The sequence below is a fragment of the Pelodiscus sinensis genome, chromosome 1, assembly GCF_052426305.1.
Source record: "Pelodiscus sinensis isolate ZL-2025 chromosome 1, ASM5242630v1, whole genome shotgun sequence".
In the NCBI taxonomy this organism is placed as follows: domain Eukaryota; kingdom Metazoa; phylum Chordata; order Testudines; family Trionychidae; genus Pelodiscus; species Pelodiscus sinensis.
The window spans coordinates 188,604,230-188,626,727 of NC_143052.1; the positions used below are offsets into that span (position 1 = coordinate 188,604,230).

At 38.0% G+C, this 22,498-nt stretch overlaps 1 protein-coding gene across 7 annotated transcripts in view; it reads left to right on the forward strand.

Moving 5' to 3' along the window:
• SON (SON DNA and RNA binding protein) overlaps positions 1 to 22,498 on the forward strand; it is a 65,188-nt gene that overhangs the window by 25,448 nt on the left and 17,242 nt on the right. For all 7 annotated transcript variants that reach the window (XR_012897999.2, XR_012898001.2, XR_012898000.2 and 4 more), the window contains exons 6-8: positions 5,955 to 6,137; positions 17,462 to 17,572; positions 18,129 to 18,245. Coding sequence is in view for 3 of the 7 variants with exons in the window: in XM_075911105.2 (XP_075767220.2) it covers positions 5,955 to 6,137; positions 17,462 to 17,572; positions 18,129 to 18,245 (411 nt within the window). In the remaining 4 variants the exon portion in view is untranslated. The remainder of the gene's footprint in view (positions 1 to 5,954; positions 6,138 to 17,461; positions 17,573 to 18,128; positions 18,246 to 22,498) is intronic.

The window sequence follows — 22,498 nt, forward strand, 5'->3', positions numbered from 1 at the left end:
CCTCCCAGATCACATACCCCCTTCTGAATCCTAATCTCTTGTCCCAAGCTTCCTTCTGCATCTAGCTTCCATTCCAGGCCCCACATCTCCTCCATTAATATCATGGACGAGTGTGACTCTTTACCACTTACCAAATTCTTGGTGTCTCTTCCTCTTCCCCGCAATAAAAAATTATTTCCCACCTCTGCAGTAGACAGTGGGTTTTGTTTTATTTTTTAGAATAAACTAGGTTGGTAACAAATGCTGTGTATTATTGACATTGCCTGACACGTCCCTTTATAAGCTCCTTTTTCATTAGCTTATAACTTATGACATATTTTAAGCATTTGGTCTGAAATTTTCCATGATAGTTGGCTGCCTGAGGCTGAATGTTTTCTGGAAAATTTCAATCAAAAATGATTAAATTGTTTCTGAGAGAGAGCCTAGGGAAAATACTATTTTTGCCCATCTTAAGACTCTGGCAACTGTTTTTTTTTTAAACAGGTTTAGCACCTCTAAGCTTTAGATCAGAGACTTGAAATTTAGCAGGCATGTGGCTTTTGTATCAGGAATGTGGCCTCTTCTTATGCCCTTGAAAATCTGACTAAATATGGCCAAGCAGTTAAGGTTCAAAAAACCTTATTTTGCACGTTCTTGGTAGAGATTTCTTCATTTTTCATCTAAATTCTCTAAAGATTTAATCCTCACTGAGCATTCTTGAACCTCTCTCAACTGCCATACCCACGCAGCAACATAGAATGACCTGAAGCTGGATTTACCCAATATTAGCTGTTTCCAGCCAGGGATGGGGCAGGCCAGGCAAAGGAACTGAGAGTCAGGCAGCCTTTGTCTTCTGTGTTCTCAGTGATGCTTTGGTGGCACCAAGGTGGGGTTGAGGAAGACACAGTGTGATTCAAATGCAGAGCGATCAGGAGCAAAGAAAGGAGGGAATGGAATAGATTGGGACAAGGAATATTGTGAGACTGGGGATGTGGGTGAGAAACTTTGACTGGGCAAGAAAACTGGAGAGGCAGGAACCGATTGGGCAAGAGGTGTTGGGAGCCATGTGCAGGAAGTAAGGAGGACATCAGGAGTCCCGTGGCTAGAGGAAAACTAAGATTAATGAAGAAATCGGGGAGAGGGAAGAATGGGACTGACTGGATAAAGAGTCTTGGATTAGGAATCAGTATGGCCCTGTAAATCTTTTCTAAAATTATTTACCTTTCCAAGTTATTAAAACAACATTTTGAAAGTTTTAAAAAGGCAGTGTAGCACTTACCTGACTTTCTGTAAGACACTTGTGTGATCAAATGGAATTTCAACCATTCCTGTGATGTCACCAACATCATCCACATTGGAATATCAGTCTGATTGCTTATCTGCAATGGGACTGGATATTTCAGATTAGAATCCATGGGGAAATTTCTGTCAGAATGATGTTTTGATGGAAAATGCCCTGCTCACAAAAATCAAAACTTTCTGGTGGAAACTTCAATTGTGTCATTTTCTGTTGTGGAAAATTCAAATGAGGACTCCTAGCTGCCTGTCTGGAGGGCTTTAATTAATCAGTTTATTTTTCTGCTTAGAAGTGAAATTGGCAAAAGGCTTCCAGAAAGGCTGCAAAAGCTGAGTGTGTCTCTGTTTCCCACATCTAGGATTGGGACGAGACAGAGACCCAGAGTTCTCAGCCTCCCCTGTTACTCCCTTTTACCAGCTTTGGAGACACCCACCTTTTTGCCTCTCTGGTTTCTTCAGCTGAGGAAAAAGAGGGAGGCTGAATAGTTGGACTTTTCTTGTCTGGCTGCCAGGTTAGGGAGGTGGGGGTGAGGGGCAGCAATGCCCACCTACCTCTTAAGGACCTTCCAGTCAGGCAGCTGGGAAGAATTCCTATTTGGTCGCCCAAAAATACATTTTTGAAAATTTTTTTTAAAGAGGAAGGGATTTTTATTTTCTGGCCAGTTCTGGTCAGTAGGAATTATGGATGTTAAAATGTGTTTAATTATGTAAATGTATAACCGCTGAAATTTTCAGCACTTTTATGCAGGGTGGCAATTGGCTCCCCGGGAGCTGGTACGTGTGGGAGCCTCCGTGTAACCGTGAAGGTGAACCCAGGCTCATCAGTTAATCGTGAACACGGTTACACTTTCACAGCTCTGGTGGGCATGTTAATTAACATTTAAAATGTAAACCAGTTAAACACTAGGGTTAACTGGTTAACCTTGGAACAGCCCGCTGCCCATGGCACAACAGGTCACAGCTTTGGGAGGAAAGAACTGCTCGAGCCCCACTGCATGTTCCGGACCTGGTCCTACTGTGGCATGGGTTGGCTGCTCCGGACCCACTGCAGCTGGGGGTGCTGATGTGGCAGGGTGTACCCCGAGCCTGGCTCCAGCTAGGCAGCAGGGCCATCCCTGGTGCAGCCATCAGGGGTGCTTTGGGTGGGTCAGCTGTGGCTGCAGACAGGGTCTAGCCAGCCAAGCAAGTTAACTGGTTACATTGTAAGCAGTAGGGCTATTAAAATGCGTTTATTTTTGTACAATGTGTAACTGCTAAAATTTGCAGAGGTAATACATTTACATACTGGGGGAGGGGTTGGAGGAGAGGCAGGAGCTGGTGCTCGCAGGAAGCGAGCATTTAAGCCAGCTGCCCCTGGTGGCCTCCATGCTCCTGCCTCTGTATCTGAGGCAGCAGTGCAAGGGATGGGGGAGTCAACTTGGCAAGATCCGGTGCTCATGGGGAGCTGGCTTTTGAGCAACAAGGAAGGACAGTGTGTGTGTGGGCCGACTTTTAAGCCAGCTCCCTATGTGTGCCAGCTCCCATGAAGTCGCCTGTCCTATATCAGAGACATCAATGTGGGGGAAGGGAAGCTCCAATATAGAGGCAGCAGTGGGGGGAGGGAGTGAGGGAAGAAGAAACTGCAGGTAACAGTGATGGTTAACTGATGAGCCCAGGCTCATTCACATCTCTGGTAAGCAGGCTAATACACATTCACATCTCTGGTAAGCAGGCTAATAAGCTGCCTCCTTACTCCCTATTTTCCAGTTATCTGTTAACACACTGAAATGTTTTAATGTAAATAATCTAGGTTTTTATCTATCCAGCAAAAACCATATGTTGTATGTATCATCACTCTTAATATGATTGAAACAAAAAACAGGACTATGTAGCGCAATATTTTGATAATTTCCAAAAACTAAATACTGTACACATTCATCCCAGGTAGAGACATTACCTTTGATTTTCTTGTTTGGAGATCCACCTTTGCTGTGGCTACTGATTTTTATTTATTGTGCCTCTTACTCAGAGTTCAAGTCAAACTGGACACTTTGTGCTTAGTTTTCTTCATGCATCTATTTTTTTTCTGCTGCTTTTTAGCTTTGAACATATGCACATGTGGTGTAAGAAGTGCTGAGTACTAAAGTGCTACCTGTGGAAATTGCCCTTTGTAGAGACCGCCCGCCCCTCCCCCGTTAGCTTCAGAGGGATTCTAAATGTAGCAATTTGTAGAAGTATAGCCTACGTATGGGTCTAAACCTTAGCTAACCTTACAGGGTTGTTGTGATAAATAAATAGTATTGTAAAATGTTGTAAATATTGTAAATTGTTAAATTTAGTTCGGTCAACTACTCGACTAGTTAATGGATTTTTCATCGACTAACTGATTACTCTACAAGCGGGGAGCTGCAAAGGGTTAGCTCCTGCTTTGGAGCTAACCCCACTGCGGCTCTCTTTTAAATGGATTAAAAGCCTGTCAGCTCTTTATACATTTAAAAGGCTAAAGCCAGCAGGAGAGACCCAACACGAGCCATGATTCAGCTATCCTACTTTGTGCTGGGTTCCCCCCCTCCCCCCCGGCTGAGCTTCAGCCTTGTTAATGTATTAAGAGCCTGTCAGCTCTTAATACATTTAAAAAGCAGAGGTGCATCTGGGACTAGGCACGAGCTGGGAATCAGTTGATTCCTGGCTTGTGCCTGGTCCCGCTACCCCTCTTCCCCCCATGAAGATGGTGCTGGGGGGAACCAGCTTTTAAGCTGGCTCACCCCAGCATCTGCTCCTGCTCCCCACCCCTTGCTGCCTCAGAGGCAGCAGGGGAGGGGGAAAGCGACTAGTCCCTTGACTAGTCGCTTACATCCCTACTGTAAAGTTCTTTGAAGATGAAAAACACATTAGCACTAAGTATTATTTTTTAGAAAGAATGAAGTATATTCATAGCTTGAAATGCTTTGCCAAATTCTTTTTTAGAATTTGTTTGGAAGAATGAGAGAGGGTACTGCTCAGGAATCAAAACTAGATTCATTCTTTCTGATGTATTGATTATAATTTTTTTTTCATGCACAAGTTTCAAAATAGTGACTTGGTTACTTTGTATAAATATCATTGTAGAACTATAGTAAATTAATTTTATATGTATTATACATGTACTTTCTTCCTTTCCCATCTTCTCTTTATTTTTGATATACATATACCTACAGTTGAAATCAGTGAAACCAGCACACTTGCTCTCTGTTATTAGTATAGAATAACACATATTCTATGTAAGGGACACATGGTAGGTTTGACTTGTGGTAGTGCATCTAGATCGGGGTGGAGAACCTGTTTTGGGTTGGGGGCCCCTGACCCACCGAAAAATCATTTGGGGTCTGCACACAAATGAGAAGCCAAAAAAACCAAAAACATAACCCCAACAAAAAAAAACAACAACAAAAAAAAAAAACCTTACCGACATGGCCCCTAACTGAGGAGAAACACACTCCTCACATTCCCCTTGCACACTAGAACCTAGTAGATTTTGTGTGCTCTAGTCCTGCGGTGGGGCAGCAAGGGAGCTGGAGCACCAATGCTGCTGCCTCAGTGCTGGGGGTGGGAGGAGCCTAAGTCTTGGGGGCTGGATCCAGGCAAGCCAGGGGCTGCATCTGGCCCCTGGGCCTGAAGTTCCCTACCCCAATCTAGGTCTTGGGATTTTTTTGGGCACAGAACATATGATTTTCTGTTTTTATTTATTTATTTTTTAAATGCAGAGCTGCAGCGCGTGTGGCTCTTGGAACCAGGACAAGCTGGGACTGCTCAGTCCTAGCTCGAGCCAACTCCTGGAGCTACCCCCACTGTGGCTCTGCAGAGCGATCCTATCAACTAATTGTATAGTCAATACATATTGTATCGACTATATGATTAGCCTGATAAATGCATTTTAACAGTCTTATTCCTATTTTCTCATAAAGATGAGTATATTATTTTCCATAACCAGGTAAATATATGATGATACTGTTAATGATACTTTGAGTTACTTTGGTTTTCAGTTTCTTGATTTACTTGCATTTTCCTCACATTTAATCTTAAACTGTATATTTGTCAGAAGATTTAAAAGTCAAATATTTGAATACAGTGGGTACAACAAGTATTACATGAATGTTGATTAAAAATGTATTTATTTTTATTTTGTGAAATGTCATTATTTTCTAATGTGGAGGGGCAGCTTCCAAAGCCAAGCTATGGCTTTTTCACAGAGCAATCAACAGTACCCCACTGCTCCCTGCCTGACTGAATTTTCTGTGGGTCAGTGGCCTCTGACACAAAAAGGTTTCCCACCCCTGCTTTAGAGTTTTGCATTTCCTGTATAGTTCTCATTCAGACATCAGCATTAATAATTTACATTTATGTAGCACCTATGTTACTTCCTAATAATTGTAATCCTGTTAATGAACTGAACGAAAAAGCACCCATTTAGATGGTACTTTACTCATCATATGTGAAATAAGAATGTAATCTCAAAATTTTAAATAACATCTTCTGGATTTTAGTTTGCAGGCTGTATATTTAGAGTTTTCACTTTACTATCAGGTTACCAGAGAGAATTAAAATAGTGTTTGGCACTCCAGGATTCAGAAACGTACAGTAATTGTTTCTATGGAATAGAACCATGTATGTACACTATACTTTATCATTTCTTAATCATAAAATGCTTTTTTCTCTTTAAGACAACTCCTATTGTAAAACCAGCACCAAAAAATCAGGTAACTTTGACAAAGGAATTCCCTGTCTCATCTGGGTCTCAACACAGGAAAAAGGAAGCAGACAGCGTCTATGGGGAATGGGTTCCAGTTGAGAAAAACAAAGAAGAAAGCAAAGATGATGTTTTCCCAAAACCAGCTCTTGCACAGGTAGGGAAGGGAAATAACACATCATATTTTACAAAAAGAAAGCTGTTACCTGCTCACTCTCGGATCTAGTCGCAGTTTTTGTAAAAATTGTTCATATCAGTAGTATTTGCCCTTTTAAAGACTAAATTGACTAAACTGTTTGGCTTTTGGAGATAGGCTGTTCATATGAGTGCTGATTATTGCAGCATGTAGTCAGCCATGGTAATTCCCATCTGTGCACTGATGAACTCTTTAGATTCTATGGAATTTGAAACTTTCACTTAAAAATACAACTAAGTTTCTAGTCCTTGTCATTTGCCATGAAACATTCCAAGTTTAATCTTCCTGAACCAGAGAACCTAAAACAATACTACCAATGGCCTACCAATGTTAACATCAGTTTGAAATGTAATCGATTTTTAAAAATGATTTGAAAATATTTTCCGTTACTACATATACACCTGACTGTGTGTGCCCATTTCTGTAGTTTTACAATAATATTTTCCTAATTATTTGTCTTCTCTTGCTTTTAATGTAAAACCCACAGACTGTAAAGGAGAAATTGACTATGTATAAACTGGTGCTGTCAAATACACAAAATAAACAAAATGGAAAAAATAGAATAGTGAAATAGTAAAAACTTTCTTTAATCACTTTCAAAGTAATATTTTGTGTTTCTTGTAACTATAGTAGGCAAAAACAAATATTTTGCCTGCAAGTGTTTTTTTCTTTTTCTTTTTAAAAACAAAAACCTGTAACATTTATTTTTTTATGCCAGAACTCTGTTAGCTGGCTGTTTCTTACTGAATTAATATATTTTTAAATTTTACAAGTTGAGTATTAAAGGACTCTGTGAAGGGTTTCATTGAATGTGTTTTAGTACTGGTTCAGAACTACATTGAAATGCAGTTGTTTTTTTACTATTTATTAATTTAGGAAGTATTAACAGGTTTAGAATCCTTGCCATGTGACTATCGGGAGCAAAAAAATAATCATTATAATAATGAAGTTTTGTTTAAAGAGACATATTGGAATACAAACATCAGATCTCTTATTTAGCAGAGTGTTCCCATGTTAAAGAGTGATCATCATTACAACATCACATTTTGTTTTTAGTTATTTTATTTAATTGAGTGAAATCTCTGATTACACATATTTAACAGACCAGGATGTCTATTAAATGTAAATATTAAAAAAAATGAACAGGTGTGGTGGGTTTTTTTGCAGGTCAATGTACTTTGTCTGACTATTGAATAAAAGGTAACGAAATATCAGTATCTATTTGTCCTCTGTCTATTTTGCTGGGTACATAACTGGTGTGTTAATTCTTCTGTAGTAACCACTTTCCATATTTTTAAAACATTCCTCTGCGGTTGGACTATTTTTCTTTTTCCAGTGAGAGTCTGTCAGTAATTGAGGAGCTACTAGCAGATGAGAAATTGATTCTTCATTAGTTTTTGTGTGACCATTTCCTTTAGGAAGCCACACAAGGATTTACCAAAGGATCATTTGGTAATAAATATCCAAAAATATTCGGTGATGGATTACATCCCAATATTGTCTGCTGAGTAGTGGGCATGTACACCATATATGCATAAAATCTCTTCTTTCACTATGATTTCACCAACATTTGTTCCCATTCAAGTGTGCGTGCACGTACGTACGTACATACGTGTGTGTGTGTGTGTGTGTGTGTGTGTGTGTGTGTGTGTGTGTGTGTGTGTGTGTGTGTAACCTGACTGGTCTGAAACATTGAAACAGTATCTGAAAGGTTTTTTTTTTTTATTGTGCAACAGACTGAAGAAGTTAGTATGCTTTTCTAGATCAAACATAATTTGTCTGGCATATTGTTTCTGTCCAGGTCCTTTTCCCAGTATATCACATGTAAACATTTTTTTTTTTTAGTTATATAGTTATAACGTGTTAGTTTTCTAATTGACCAGATGCCACTACATCTGTTAAAGTTAGGTTTCTGTATAAAGCCTAACTAAAAAGTAATGTCCCCATGGGAGAATGGGTCAATTAAAGTTAATTTTGATCTTTAAATAAGTTAAAATTTTTCTTTACTCAGCAGTTGGTCAACCATGTATGTTCCGTGGCTCTCCTAATTTTTAAAGCTCTCTGGTTTGTAATTTCGGTTATGACCTGGATTATTTGCTGTGGGTATCAATGGAAAGGTAAAAGATCTTATTTTATCTCTAGTTCTCTCCCAGAACTGTAGAGTTAGCCTTACTATAGGATGTGTTTACATTTCTGGAGGGTGTGATTTCTCCCCCCCCCCCCCCTTTTTAATTAATCCATGGTAGTCCAGCAATACACAAACCACCACAACTTTTTTGCTTAGTAAAGTGTTTAGATGGGTTAATGTGCCTCCAGTAGTGCCTCCATTCCATTACTGGTTTGGGCTGGCTGGCTGGATTGATAGTTCTATAGACTATTTGGATCCATTCTGTTTTAATGGATCTTTACAAAGTATCTGCACTTTGTTTTGGTCTCATTCCAAATGCATTTTAACAAAATCCTTTGTGTTCCTGCTAGGGTTTATCTGGAATCATCAAAGAGATATTTTCTCCAGCATGCCATTTGCTGAAATAATGTTTGACAATCAAATCATGTAATATGAGATTATTTTAGATTTAGATTCTCAGGTGTCTTCTAGAATTTGTTGTTCATTTGTACCCAAATGTTTTCTGGAAGACTAGCTTTTTAGAATCAGAGAAATTTCTAGCCAGGGTTTTGGATTTGGCAGCATTTACTTTGACCCTCACCCAAAGTCATGGATTTTTTAGCAACTAATTTTAGGGAAATATTTGGTTTCTATAAAAAGATTACATTGTCTGCATTTAAAGCTATTTTCTGATGTGTTCTTGCAAGTTTTATTCCTGTGATAGATTACCTGTTTCTCATCATTACGTGAAAGGCTCCATGACCAGCGCAAAAAGTAAAGGAGACAATGGACGTCCCTGCCTAGTCCCCTTGTGTAATTCAAACAGGAGATTTAAGCCCAGTAATTCACATAGCTGCTTTGGGACTAGTGTCTAAAGCAGTTTTTCTATTTAAGGAACTAGGGCCCAAAATCCCTATGGGTAGAGAGCCCTGTGTGGATACAGAATTGGTACCTGTACCTGCAAAAATGATATGCAGATGTCCACAGATATGTAGAGTTTTAGATACAAAATTGGTATCTGCAAAAAGATCCGTGAATGTCTATATCTCTGGATATAAAGCAGATACTTGCAGATTTGCAGGGCTCTATCTATGGGACATGATTTGAAATGGAAAGATCCACTCTGTTCTATGAATGACCTTCACTGCATCAAGTGATGATTTAAAAAAATGGATCTTTCATGATCTAGTATTGTGGATGATCCCAAGAATGCGCTGAATACTGTCTGATATTTGTCCTTAATTGATCTCAATTTACATAAGCATAGACGACTATCCGCTAACTAGAATTTTTACTAAAAGTCTTTGTTATGATGCAACCATGATGTTGTCTTTTCAGAGCTGCCTAAGGTAAGGTCTTTTCCAGCTTTAGAGAGAACAGCCACAGTAGCTTCTTTAATAGGGTTGTAGAAGTTTCTGCTCTAACAAATTAATATTGGAAGGTACCTCTCAAGGGACTCAACAATCACTCTTTAAATACATTAGAAACCCATTTAGCCACTGTCTGGCTCTCTGTATTAAATGAATAACTAGTGTGCACAAATCCAGAAGTGAGGGTGGGGGTCTCTTGTGGCCACTATATGGCACTGTACCTCTGCGCTTTCCCATTTTCCGGATTATCAGGCCCTGGTCCCAATTAGATAAACAAGGTTCTGCTGTATGTTATAAAATTCTTCTGGAAAGCCATTAGATCCCGAAGTTTTACTATTTTTCATTACATGCTTTTGCCTCTCAGATTTTTTCTTTTTATTTCTTTAGCTAAAGTTCATAACTTTTGTTTGTGTTTGGCAAGCCAACTACTTCCAGATATTTTTGAATAACTTTAGAGCTTGGAGTATCTGAGGTAAGAAGGTTTTATAGTGTGTGGGGGAAAAAAAAAAAAGGCGAAAAATAGTACCTTTCATCACAGTATAACTATCTTTTTTCTGATTGTTTTTAAGTGATGGAACAATATATTGCTCTTGAATCCCTTTTAGGTTTCAAGCCAATAGCCTATCCCATTTTATTTCCTTTTTCAGAAAAGTTTTCTTTATACTTAATGGCTTTTTTTTCTTGGCATCTATTTTTAACACATTCAATTTCCAGATATTGTTCATACACTTTTTTTGAACCTATGGTTTTATGCCTATTTGAGTTCTACTTTTTCTTGAGCTTTTTTTTTCCCCCCCAACTTAAAGGTTCTGCATATCGGTTGGCCCCAACTAGTGCTTTATCTGCTTCCCAAAGAAGGCCCCTTTTTGTATTGTCTATGATTTATTTATATATCTTGAAGAAGCAAGCTGTTCTTTTTCCAAAAGGTGATCTTTGGGATCCATATCAGCTATCAAATATTGCTTCCATGATTTGATCATGTAATGGTTCCAATTTTTGTAAATCTTGTCATCTTTATGAAGGATTAAGAGATTAACGTTAAATCTAGTCTAGTATATAACTGATAAGGATATGAGTAGAAGTGTAATCTTTCCCCTGGATTCAGTTGTTTCCCTATTCCTCTTCTTTTCATCATATCTGCCTTAGTAAGGAGTCATGTCTAATTTCCCCCATCCCCAGAGCGTTGCACTATTTTAAAGAAGTCCTTAAAAAGGTGTTTTTTTTCTTTGATTGGGTGCATATACTAAGCCCATTGTTGTTAATAACACAGCAGTTATGCCCTTCAAGATAATCCCCCTCTCTCCATAAATTAATAATTATTCTGAAAAGATTCATGTTAATAGATACTATCTTTTCGCCCCTTTTTGGCAAAAGCAAAAAATGTCTGCTGAAATCAATTGCCTTGCATACCCAATTTTACCCCTCCTGAAAGTGAATTTTGCGAAGTAAGAATAATCTGAGTAGTTGTTTTTTTTTTTTTTTTAATTATTCTGCCAGGTCTTGTTTACCTGTCAATGACATGAATTTCACTTTTGCCATTTAAAGATATTATTTCAAAAGAAAGTGCTGTTCTTGTGACAATTCCCCTTATTTCCCTTAATTTAATTCCAGAAATAAAATACTAACGTAGTTTGAGTCGACTGGTTCGTTGAATCCTAAACCCTCATACTCACCCCATGAACACTTGGATTACTTGTCTTCAGTCCAGGCGAGATACTTCTGCCTTTAGGGATAGATCATCATCTGCTCATTTGAATTACACAGGGCATTTATACAGAGCCTTGCCAAAGCTCCTCCCCTCTACTTGCTCTAATCTTCACCATATTTAGGACCTCCCTTCCCACTGCTCCTTATTGTTCTTTATTTTCTCTACTGATTAAAATAAAGAACTTAAATATCACAGTGATGATCACACAGTTGAATCCAGGTTTCATACTGCTGTCCTAATATAAACATAGTTTGTTTACAACCGCTCATTCTTAATGACTCCCAAGAAATCCTTCATAGGTATCTGGGTTGTCCTGTTCACTTTCACTTCTGCCATTGCAGTGTATTTTCCAGAGACTTGTCTTTTGTTTTCCCATTCCCCCTTTTGGGTTTTACCATCTGTCAGGATTGTTTCAGTGTTTTATCCTTGGTTTCTTCCTTTGGAGATTTGGAGTTCTGTTCTGCGTGACTGGAATGCATTATCCTCCTTGTTAAAAGTCTCTTACTGTGTGTGGCTTATTGAAAGAGAATTAAATGGGAATCCCCTTATGTAGCAAATCTCTTCCTGCCTGAGTGCTGCTGTAATTTCTCCCAATGTTTTTTCTTTTTTTAAACTTGGGACAAAAAGGTTATGGAAAAATTGCAGCTTGTGGCATTTTGAGTATAAGCTTTGAATACTCTCTGGCTTTTTCCTTACGCCTTTCTGCTGATAATAGTGAGATTTTTGCAGTTAGATCTCTGGGTCTGTTACTGTTTTAGGCCCAGTTGGAAGCAACAGTGCTGTGTATGATTTCTTTACATTTTAGCTCTCTGGAAAGGTGAAAGTAACAAATCCACAGTTGAAGTTTTTACATATTAGGGAGGTTAAAGTGCATTTATTAGTGTAAACGTGTAACTGTTGAATTTTTCAGTGGTTACATGTTTACACTCAGTGGTGCGGGTATAGGTGGGAGTTGGCACTCGCGGGGAGCTGGCTTGGAAGCTGGCGCCTGTCTCTCCCCAAGCCTCCACCCACTGCTGCCTTTGTATCAGGTGGCTCTGCTTTTAAGCCAGTTCCCTGAATGTACCAGTTCCCACCTGTGTTTTCCCCTCCGCTCCGCCGCCTGTCCCCTGCTGCTGCCTCTGTGTCAGAGGCAGCAGTGCAGGGGGGCAGGCGCTGCCGGTGCTCGTGCCTGCCCCTTCCTCCCATTGCTGCCTTCCACAAAGGCCTGATACAGAAGCAGCAGCATGGGGGAGGGGTCTTGTATGTAACCATGAGGGTTAACCGATGAGCCCAGGCTCATCAGTTAACCATGTATTTGGATACACATTCATATCCTTGTTACATATTGGTCTCCTCTTTCTGTGTTTTCAGGCAATCCCTTAAATCTGAGGTGGTTTCTTCTCATTCTGATTCCTACGTCATCCAGTTTAAACTGCTTTCTCTCTCTCTCTCTTTGCTCTATCTATGCCATACAGCTATGTCTCATTTGCTTCTCTTAGACCAGTCTCTAGCACAGTAACTCGATCTCCCAAGTCAGTAAGAAGCATGGTTGTCGGATCCTCCCATTAGCCATTGAATTTTCATCAGCCCTGACATTTCTATTTGCTTTTTAAATTTTTAGGTTTGGTTCTGTTTTTGAGAACCCACTTTCTGCATCCCTGTTCTTTGGGTGGTAAGTACATTTAGGAGGTTGATAGAGGCAGATTACTTTCTGTTCCCTCAGAAGTTGGTCCATACCTGTTTATTTTGAGAGAGAATCTGGACCATCCCAGTGTGTTTTGTATTTGGAGGATTTGTTTGTTAGATTATAAACTTCTTGGAGGAAGGACCATGTTTTTCTTCTATGCATGGTGCAGTTCCTAGAACAGATCTATTAGATAAGAGCCAATAATCATAACAATGTGAAATGGTCCCATTTGTCTCACTGAGTTATTAACTGTGAAACCTCATGGTGACAATTGAGGTATCAGTCCAAGTCGGCATCAGGAGTCAGATGGTCATGCCTTATTTGTGTGGAACATTTTTTAATTTACTGAACTAGCTTCAGATTGTTGTCAAAATTGCCCCCAGTAATTCACTGCTAACCATTTTGGCAGAAATATCCAATTAACAGGATTATACTTTGTGGTTAGAAATGGGAGAGAAACTTATGGTTCCTAGCTTTCCCCCAGCTTCAGTATTTCTCTGGAAAAAGATGAATTCTGATACAGATAGAAAAGTAGACTCTTGTTTTAAAGATACGGAACCTATTGGGCAGTTTAGTGGCCAGTGGTCAAGGAAGCGAGGCAGAGGGCGGTGATTTATTGTGAAGTGAATTCTACATGTTTGAAAATATTCCATGAGAACATACATTTACTTATTTGCTGTAGATTTGTGAAACTGAGATACATCTTTATCATACTGTGCACATCCCTAAAACATAATCTCTGCAGTCATTGTAACAAAAAAATCCAGCAACATCTCCACAAAATGTAGTTTGCATATCTGTCTGCCTCCTGTTGCCAAAATTGTTTTTAGAGCTGCAAGATTCTGCATCCTTTTTGTGGGGATGATGTTTGTATTGAAACTCAGAAATCGGGAGCAAGAATTCTTCTACAGAGGGTGAAACATTGAAAATAATATTGTTGGTTCATCAAGTAAACAGTACCTTTCCAGACTCCAAGCATTTTCCTAGACCCAAAGCTACTATAGAGTAATGTAAGCCACTGCAGTCTTAAATATGGTGACCAACTTGAGGGGAAATTTTTTCTAAATGGTGTGTCTGCTAACAGGCCCTGCTTTAGCAGAATTTATGTATATACCTGTAACTATTTGAGTAACCCCACCTATTTGAGTGTACTACTCACATGTGTAAGTGCACCCAGATAACAATAGACAGAAATAATCAATACAATGAATAATACAGACATGGTAAACTGGAACAATTTTTTCTTGAATCCTGACTACACGTTAAACATTAATAAACATAATATTAAGTTCTTAAGTGGTACTATGAACACAAAAAAGTATGTTATAAACAAATTTATTATCTTAGATTATTATTACTGGATTTTTTTTATATTAACTTTGTCACTGTTTATACTGTTTGTTTGTTCTGCAGTTCTTTGCAGAACATAGATATTGGTTTATAGGCCCATTTAGTCTGGTATCTGAGAGTGGCCAGAACTTGATCTTCACAGATAGTTTGTGCAGCAAACTACGCAGTGCACAATTATGGAATAATTTGCCAAGAGGAAAGATTCTTCCTAATTCCAGAGAGTGAATGGTTGTTGTCTTTCCCCTTAATTAAACGTTAAAGTTTATATCCCATGTGTTAATTATTATCCTATTTTATGTAAATGAAGATGTTCTCACTTTTCTCATTTCCAGTCCTTTTTCAAATCCTCCTAAATTCTTGGCTTCAATGATTTTCAGTGGTCAGCAGTCAGTTAAATATGTATCTCTGTAAAGTATGTATGTGTGTGCATTAGTTTTAAATTAATTTCTTTTCAGTTTTATTGAATAACCTGTTACATAAGAGGCTAAATAGGAATACCCAGTTTCCTTGTCTGCACTATTCATTGTATTGATTATTTCTGTCATGTCTCATCTCTAAAGTAAACAGTACCAGTCTTTTCAACCTCCCTCTGTAGGAAGTCTCAAATCCAGTTGCCTGTCTCTGGATCCTTTGGATTTGGCTCCACAGCACCCGAAACTCAAAATAAGATACACAACTTGCACAATGCAAATTGCATAGCTCATTTTGTGTCTTTCGAAATAGCTTATTTTGTCTTTTGGTGCTGTCTATACAGCGCTAAATTTCAAAATACAGCGTTATTTTGAGCCATCCCTTACTCCTTGTACAGGGATGACAGAATAGTGCGTCTGGTAGATTTCAAAATCACAAACACATTCAAAAGACACGGGCTAGCTATTTTGGGATACCTCTAGTATCCTGAAATAATTTTGCTGTGTAGACATACCCTTTCTGTTTCTTTTTTTTTTTTTTTTGAAATACAGTGATCCAAAATGAACACAGTATTTTAACTGAGAGTGTACTACTGACGTGTATAATTGCTTTATACTGTTCTTGTCCACTCATGTTCATGGAGCAGAGGTTTGCCTGGATCTGTTCCAGCTGATTTTCTCTTTTCCTGAGAGTTTCAAGAACTTACTAATGTCTATTACACAAGTTCAGATTCCTCTTCTATTGAAAGCATTCTGATTCACCTGGTTATGCATCTAAACTTCTTGCGTTCGTATATCGAAATTAATAATTTATTTTGTGCTTTTTACATTTGTGTTTAACGTCTTATTCTGAGAAATTTTTCCAGAAATTTTCTTTGATTTCCGAAGTTCCACACTTAACTTTTATCCTGTCCTTCACCTGATACAGAGAGAGAGGTTTAAATTATTAGCGTTCTAAGCAAATGTCTTTGTTCGGCGTGCCTCACTGCATGCATTGTATTTCCACTAGTGCCTACTTAATAATCCCTCCAGAAATTGATAACTTATTATGCTAGCAGTCTTATCTACTTTGGTTAATTGTATTTTATTTTCAGGTGCTCAGTGTAGCAAAGTCTAGGTTTCATGCTTCTAGAAGAATATGTAAGCAGAGGTTTTCATTGAAGTTAAGAAAAAAATTCTTCCGGTCTTCAATTTTATAAAAGTTTGAATTTTGTTTTTTTACAAAATTTAAATTTGGGGCAAATTTAAGTCTTTTAGTAACTTTACATGAATTTCTCTGATATGTGGTATCTTTAGCAGGAATTTTTTGTTTATTTCATAGAATCATAGAAACGTAGGACTGGAAGGGGCCTTGAATGGTCATGTAGTCCAGTCCCCTGCACTCAAAACTGAACTATGTAATAACATTTGTTTGTTTTTACTCTTCAGGCAAAAAATTCCCTGCGTACTACAACCTGGTACAACTTTTTTTTTTATGCCAGCAGAGTTTTCAGTTTTTGAGAGAAAAGTAATTGTTTTTCCAAAACTGAACCCTTTATCAAAATCTTTAGGACATTTACTAGCATTGTTGACTTTGGTAATAGCTTATATATAGGAGCACCATCTAAATAAACCTTATTTTTCTATGTTTTCCAAGAGAATTAACTTCCAAAGACAATACCAGAATTTGGACTCCTCTACTGTATCTGAATGCGATATTGGTTTGTACTTATTTTTTGATATGGCGGGATCAGCCATTTGCTACCACCTATGTTGCTTCAGGTTAAGAGGGTAGGAGAAAGCAGTGTGTCATGGTTACCTAGCAATAGGCCAGTTCCAGACCACTTTTCTTCACTGTGAAATTGGTATCAACATGGCCTGCCCTCCTAAAATTGTGTCCCTGTTTCTGTTCAGTAGTGTGTTTTGGATGCCTTTGGGTTTTAGGTAAACCCCAGAATAATTTTGCATTAGCTGGAGCAGCATGTCCTTTGAAGTCCTGCTACAGCTGGTGGGGAAGAATCCTGAAACATATTTAAGAAATAAAAGTGCTTGCTGTCTGTGAATGAGCAGAAATGAGTACATCCTGTTGAAGAAATGAGAAGCAAAGTGGTTGAGAGAGAAGAGGTCTTAACTAGATGAGTGAAACTAAAACCAAGTTGATAAAATGCATGTGATAAGAGTATGAAAAGTTGCACTACATTTGAGAAATAATAGTGTGTATTAAGACAATCCTGACATGAGCTGCTCTTTATAAAGAAATTCTGCTTAAATTTCTGTGGGACCTGACTTTTTACTTTTAATTATTTCTGCATTCTTGTATATTATAAGGTTAAATACTAATAGTATTTTTTTATTTTTTTTTCAGTTTTATAGATCTGGAGTATTTCTCTTCATTAAAAATTTAAGCTTACTAAGCCAATGAATGATTACCAATTTATGACTGCAAAAAAAGTATTGCACTTTATCCCCACACAATTTATATTCATCTTAAAATTCAGTTTATACATTTTTAACAAGCAATGGTCAGATTAATATTTTTGGAAAATCTGTTTTTCATTTCAATTTACTACTTTCAAATGCAAAATAAATTTTTTATCATATCACGTCTATTTTACAATAAATACATCTATATCAAGAACACATTATTTTACAGTTTGTTTTTTAAAAATAAATAAGCTGCATTTCTTCCTAGACTGTGGACATCTCTACAGCAATGAATGAACGAACAATGGCTCAGAAGAGGCTTACAGAAAATACATTTGACTTAGAGGCCATGTGCTTGTTAAATCGTGCCCAGGAACAGGTGAGTTGTGCTCTGTTTTTCTTCATCAGTTTTAAGTCAGTGAAAAATGATGTTAAGTTATTTAAAAAAAAAAAAAAATCAGGCCACTTTCTTTATAAAGACCCAAATATGAATTTTAAAACCTGTCTTTAGGTGTTTAGATTTGAAATGTTTAAAATTTTTATCACTGAATATTTATTGTTGGTGATGCATAAGTCAGAAGGAAGCCAACTTGATTTTCAGATTGCAGTGCTAGAAGTTAAAAGGTGTTGATAATTTTATTTTTAAACAAGTACCCAGAACAGTTGTGATAAGCACAGTATACAAAATTAGGTTAATGTGGGAATCATTGAGAAAATTCCATTTTAAAATAATATTTCATAGTAAAAAAAAGTACGTACAGTATGCCATAGCCCTAAATACATAAGGCATACGATTGTTTCCCTGATTTTAACTTCCCACTTTTTAAAGAGGGAAAGTAAATGTTCTGTTTCATAACACAAATTGTATGGATCTTTACATTTGAATTGAGAGGTGGCAAATGTTTAACTTGTTTTTATGTTGATTTATTTTGCAGATTGATGCCTGGGCACAGTCAAACTCTCTGCCGGGCCAATTCACCGGAAGTACTGGAGCACAGATTTTGTCCTCGGATGAGTTGTCCAACAGTGGTCCCCAAGCCTGGATTAGAAAGGTAGATGATATGCAGACAGATATGTCCAAATATTACATGATAAATAACATTGAAAGAATTGAAATATATGAAAAATGGCTCACTATAGCTGATGACAATCTACTACAATGTACTTGGAAAATATGCTGTACCTTTAACTGAATTAATTTACTATATGTGTTCAACCTAAGCATAATAACAATGCAAATCTATCTGGCTATGCATTAAGGTGTTCATCTGAATGGATTTTCTGATACCTAGAGAGTTTGACAGGTGCATTATGGAAATATTAAAATATGTGAAACTATTTGAAATAGATTTTGTTGCTGTTGAGCTTAAATTACATCCATAATCTTGGATATGGTTGCAGTGGTAGTGCCACAATTAAGCTAATCCATTTGGAAAGTATTGGCCAGAGGCTGATCCTGATCTAATTGAATTCAGTTCCATTGACTTCAGTGGAAGCAGGATCAGCACTTTTGTCCCAGGACGAATCATTCTATTTGGATGAATTCCATCTATTTGCTTTCTTGCCTGTTTGCACTATTTAACACCATTCTGCAATATTAAAATAGGGGGTTGGAACTGGTTTATGGATCTAGTATCAAGTGCCTAGATATTTATAAGAGAAAAAACAGTCGATCATCTGAGCTGTGTGTGTCATACATTCTTACATTTCTGTAAATTTGTTAATAATATTTCATACTTTGTCTTTGGAAATTAATGTTGAATGAGTTCTATTTCAGATAATAAAAGCGGGAATCTCTGAGATTTCCATTTTTATAGGCAAATAACCATGAGTAACAGCACTCACTTTGGCAAAGGTTGTAACAGTTGAGTTTGTTACAAGACTGATTTTGTTCATTTTCTATAATCCACAAAAAAGTAATGGGATTCTCAAGCCTAGCAAATTAGGTTTGAAGTTTAGGCAGAAATTTGACATGAACTGGACAAGAGGTTCTTGAATTATGCCACTCTAAAAATAGAAGTATTCACTAACATTCAAAACTCTTATCTCACGCCTACCAAACACACGCACTTTGTAACAAGACAATAGAAAAGAGATACTTGTTAGATGGAAAATGCTTCAGACTCTGTTCCAGTTATTAAAATTAGAGTCTTTACCATTTTTCTGGCAGAGAGAAATTTCAAAATGAAAACAACTCCGGAGAGATGCTTATCAGTGAGAAGAGAACTTTTTTCACTAAAGGCTTGTGAAAGAGGCCAATAAGCTTTCCTTAGGCTCTCTGGGATTTTCTCTCCCTGCATATATCAGGAGATTCCCAGGAGAAGGCAGAGGAATGCCCTTTGACCTCCTTTTTCTTAAGCCCCTTGTTTTCATCCATCTCTTTTTCTTTGACATTCTTTGACGGTCTTCTGTGGCTTACAGTGGAGGATGTCTTTTAACAAAATACGTGGAGTGGAGAAAGCAGGTTTTTTTTCCCCTTTGCCTTTTTCTCATGTGCTCCTGAGCTGCTTCTGAGTGTGTCATCTCTTTCAAAAGATATTGATATGTCTGTGGGGAGATGCATGCAGAGAACTGGCTTGAGAACACAGGTGCTGTCAGGAAAAGAAAGCTTCAGACGGGAATGCGGTGTTCAGCAATTCAGCAAATGTAGGAGGAGCAGATAGGGAGAAGCACTAGCACTTCTAGCTTTTCTCTAGCCAATGGACGTCCTATTGTTTGCAGCAGCAGAACTCTTCTCTGGCAGGCCATAGGAGAATCCATTGGGTGGAGAAGTCAAGAAGGCACTCGTGCTTCCCCCATACTTTCTCCTGCATCATTGAACTGTTCCTCAGATTGACTTCTTTGCTCATTTCAGCTTTCCCATTCCCCATGGATGGCCATCACAATTCTGGGGTTAACAGGTGACCAATTACAAACCCAGTCTAGAGGACTTTGGGGGCCCATACAAGTCTCTAAATGCTTGCAGTCTCACAAAGCTTACTTAGAGGGTCGATGAACTTTATGGGATGAAAAAATATCTCCCAAAAGGCAAAGCAGGCACAGTGGTTTTTGAGCTCATACTATCTTTCAAGAACACTAGTTTACCATACAAAGAAAACCAAACAAACCAGAACTAGCTCATAAATGCAGCATTCTGTTTGCATTTCTCGGCAAGGCATCTGAACTATCTTAATTCTGCTCTTGTAGCGATGCCCTAAGAACTCAAACTCATGCTCTGTTCTCCATCATACTGAAATGTTACATTTCTGTTATTGACCACAAAAAGTAGTCTTATTCTCACCCATGTAGTGATACGGCTGCTTTGTCTGTCGTTACTAAAGGCCCTGCTCTTCAGGGAGCTGGAGACATGCATTGTTTTGCAGAATCAAGCACCATTATTTTGCATATCAGCCCATTACCAGGGTGTCAGTAAAAACCGAGTTAGTGTGTTTTCCATGTTACAAACATCAGACTTATTATGACAGGTATGTGTGAAACAGATTACAAAGCCCATGTTGTATTGTGTACATTTTTGATCCTCTGAATGCAAAAAAGATAATAGGCTGGCATATATATGAGGCAAGCTAAGTTAGTTGGGGTTGCTTGTTTGAGAAATGCAACCTTAACTCTGCATATCTTGGATTTGGTTTTCAAAACATCTAACTAGTTTTTTTGGGGAAAGTTGTGTGTGGTCAACCACTATGTACCTGCAACCTTAACGTTGCCTTAACAAAGTTTTGTGTGGCATATAAGTTCATTTACTTAAAATGGTTAATATGGCAGATTAAGCTACTGTGGCATTCCAACTAGCAATGGTTTGTTTTGTTGCTTTTTTAGCTGTGTGACTGATTCATAATGTTTGGGTTGTTGAACAATATTCCCTTTTTCTGAAAAGTGGTTTTCTGTTTATCATCAGTGGTGTAATCAGTTCACAATTGTGGAAATTATTAATCTTGTTCATATAGTATACATAGAATAAACTCTCTCTGGTGACTTCTTGATGATGACTTGCAAGAAAAGAAAACAATACAATACAATGTTGTTGTACAAAATGCCATTTGAGGGGAGGTAGGTGTAAAATATTTTGGCCAAGCAAGTTCTTTTGAGGTTTACACTTGTTTAGACTTTCCCAAAACCATCTGTTGCTTTTAGATCAATAAACTCTATCGTATTTATTATACAATAAATACATTGTTTCCAAAACTAGGAGCATTTTAGGTTGGTGCTTTAACTAGGTTCTTTTTTATAACACATTGCACAGTGTTAACGCTTTTTTGTTGATTTGAGCTATCACTATAAAACAAGACATTTTCAGGGCTGTTATAAAGCTATATTTAGGGCTAGATATTTTGAAGATGTAAAATTTTTGCTAACATGTTATCTTCTGCTAGCCACACATGACTAGAGCTTCCTCCACCAGTAGATAAAGACAAGAAAAAACAAAACTCTTTTGATATCACTTTCTCTTGAATGAAGTATTGTCTGGCCATCTCTGATCTTACAAGAACTGGAGGCAGCCTTTCACGTTGTCCATGTTCCCATCACCTTCAGGCTTGTCTGCTGAGTGTGCTATGCGTGGGGATGAAAGTAATTTACCAAGAAATGGCAGTGTGGCCTATGCTACGTGGGCTCCCTGTCCAGTATTGAATCCATTTCAAATCCTTGGATTTAATTTTCAAAGTCCTCAGAAATGACTCCTTTCTCTTTGGCCCAGCACAACTACTGTGATCAGCAGAAATCTTGGAGGTGACAACGCTCAGTTTTTAGGAGGAAGGGGATAAGGCTTCTTCTGTGGTGGGCTTTTTGCATGGAGCATTTTCTCAGCATGAATCAATGTAATCAGTACAGTCACGGTGGAATGGATGACCGGTATCTTTGCAGAATCTTCCCAGGATAACAGCCCTAAGGATAGCATCGCTTCCAGAAGATACAATCAAAAATATTCTGAACATTTTATATTCTATACTAACCAAAATCAAAACAAAAAGCTCACCAAAAAAATAAGCACTCATTATTGCCATTGTGCATACTGGGGTAGCGAAAAGTCCTTCAAACTGACAGATGTCTTTTTGGATGAAAGGGACCATAGAAGCCTTTTACTCCAGTGCCCAGGATTCATTGGCCCTGGGAGCAGGTATTAACACTAACTTATAGGAGTTTGTTGATGTGTTGTATCGTTTCCCTAATTATTTCACCATAGGCAGGCCTTCAGAACATGGCCACATTCCAGGAGAAGATCAACTTGGAATTTCTGGACTGGCTCAGGAAATGGTAGCTTATTGGATCTCCTTTGCGATCACCCACTAGGTCTCAGTGTGTGTACAGT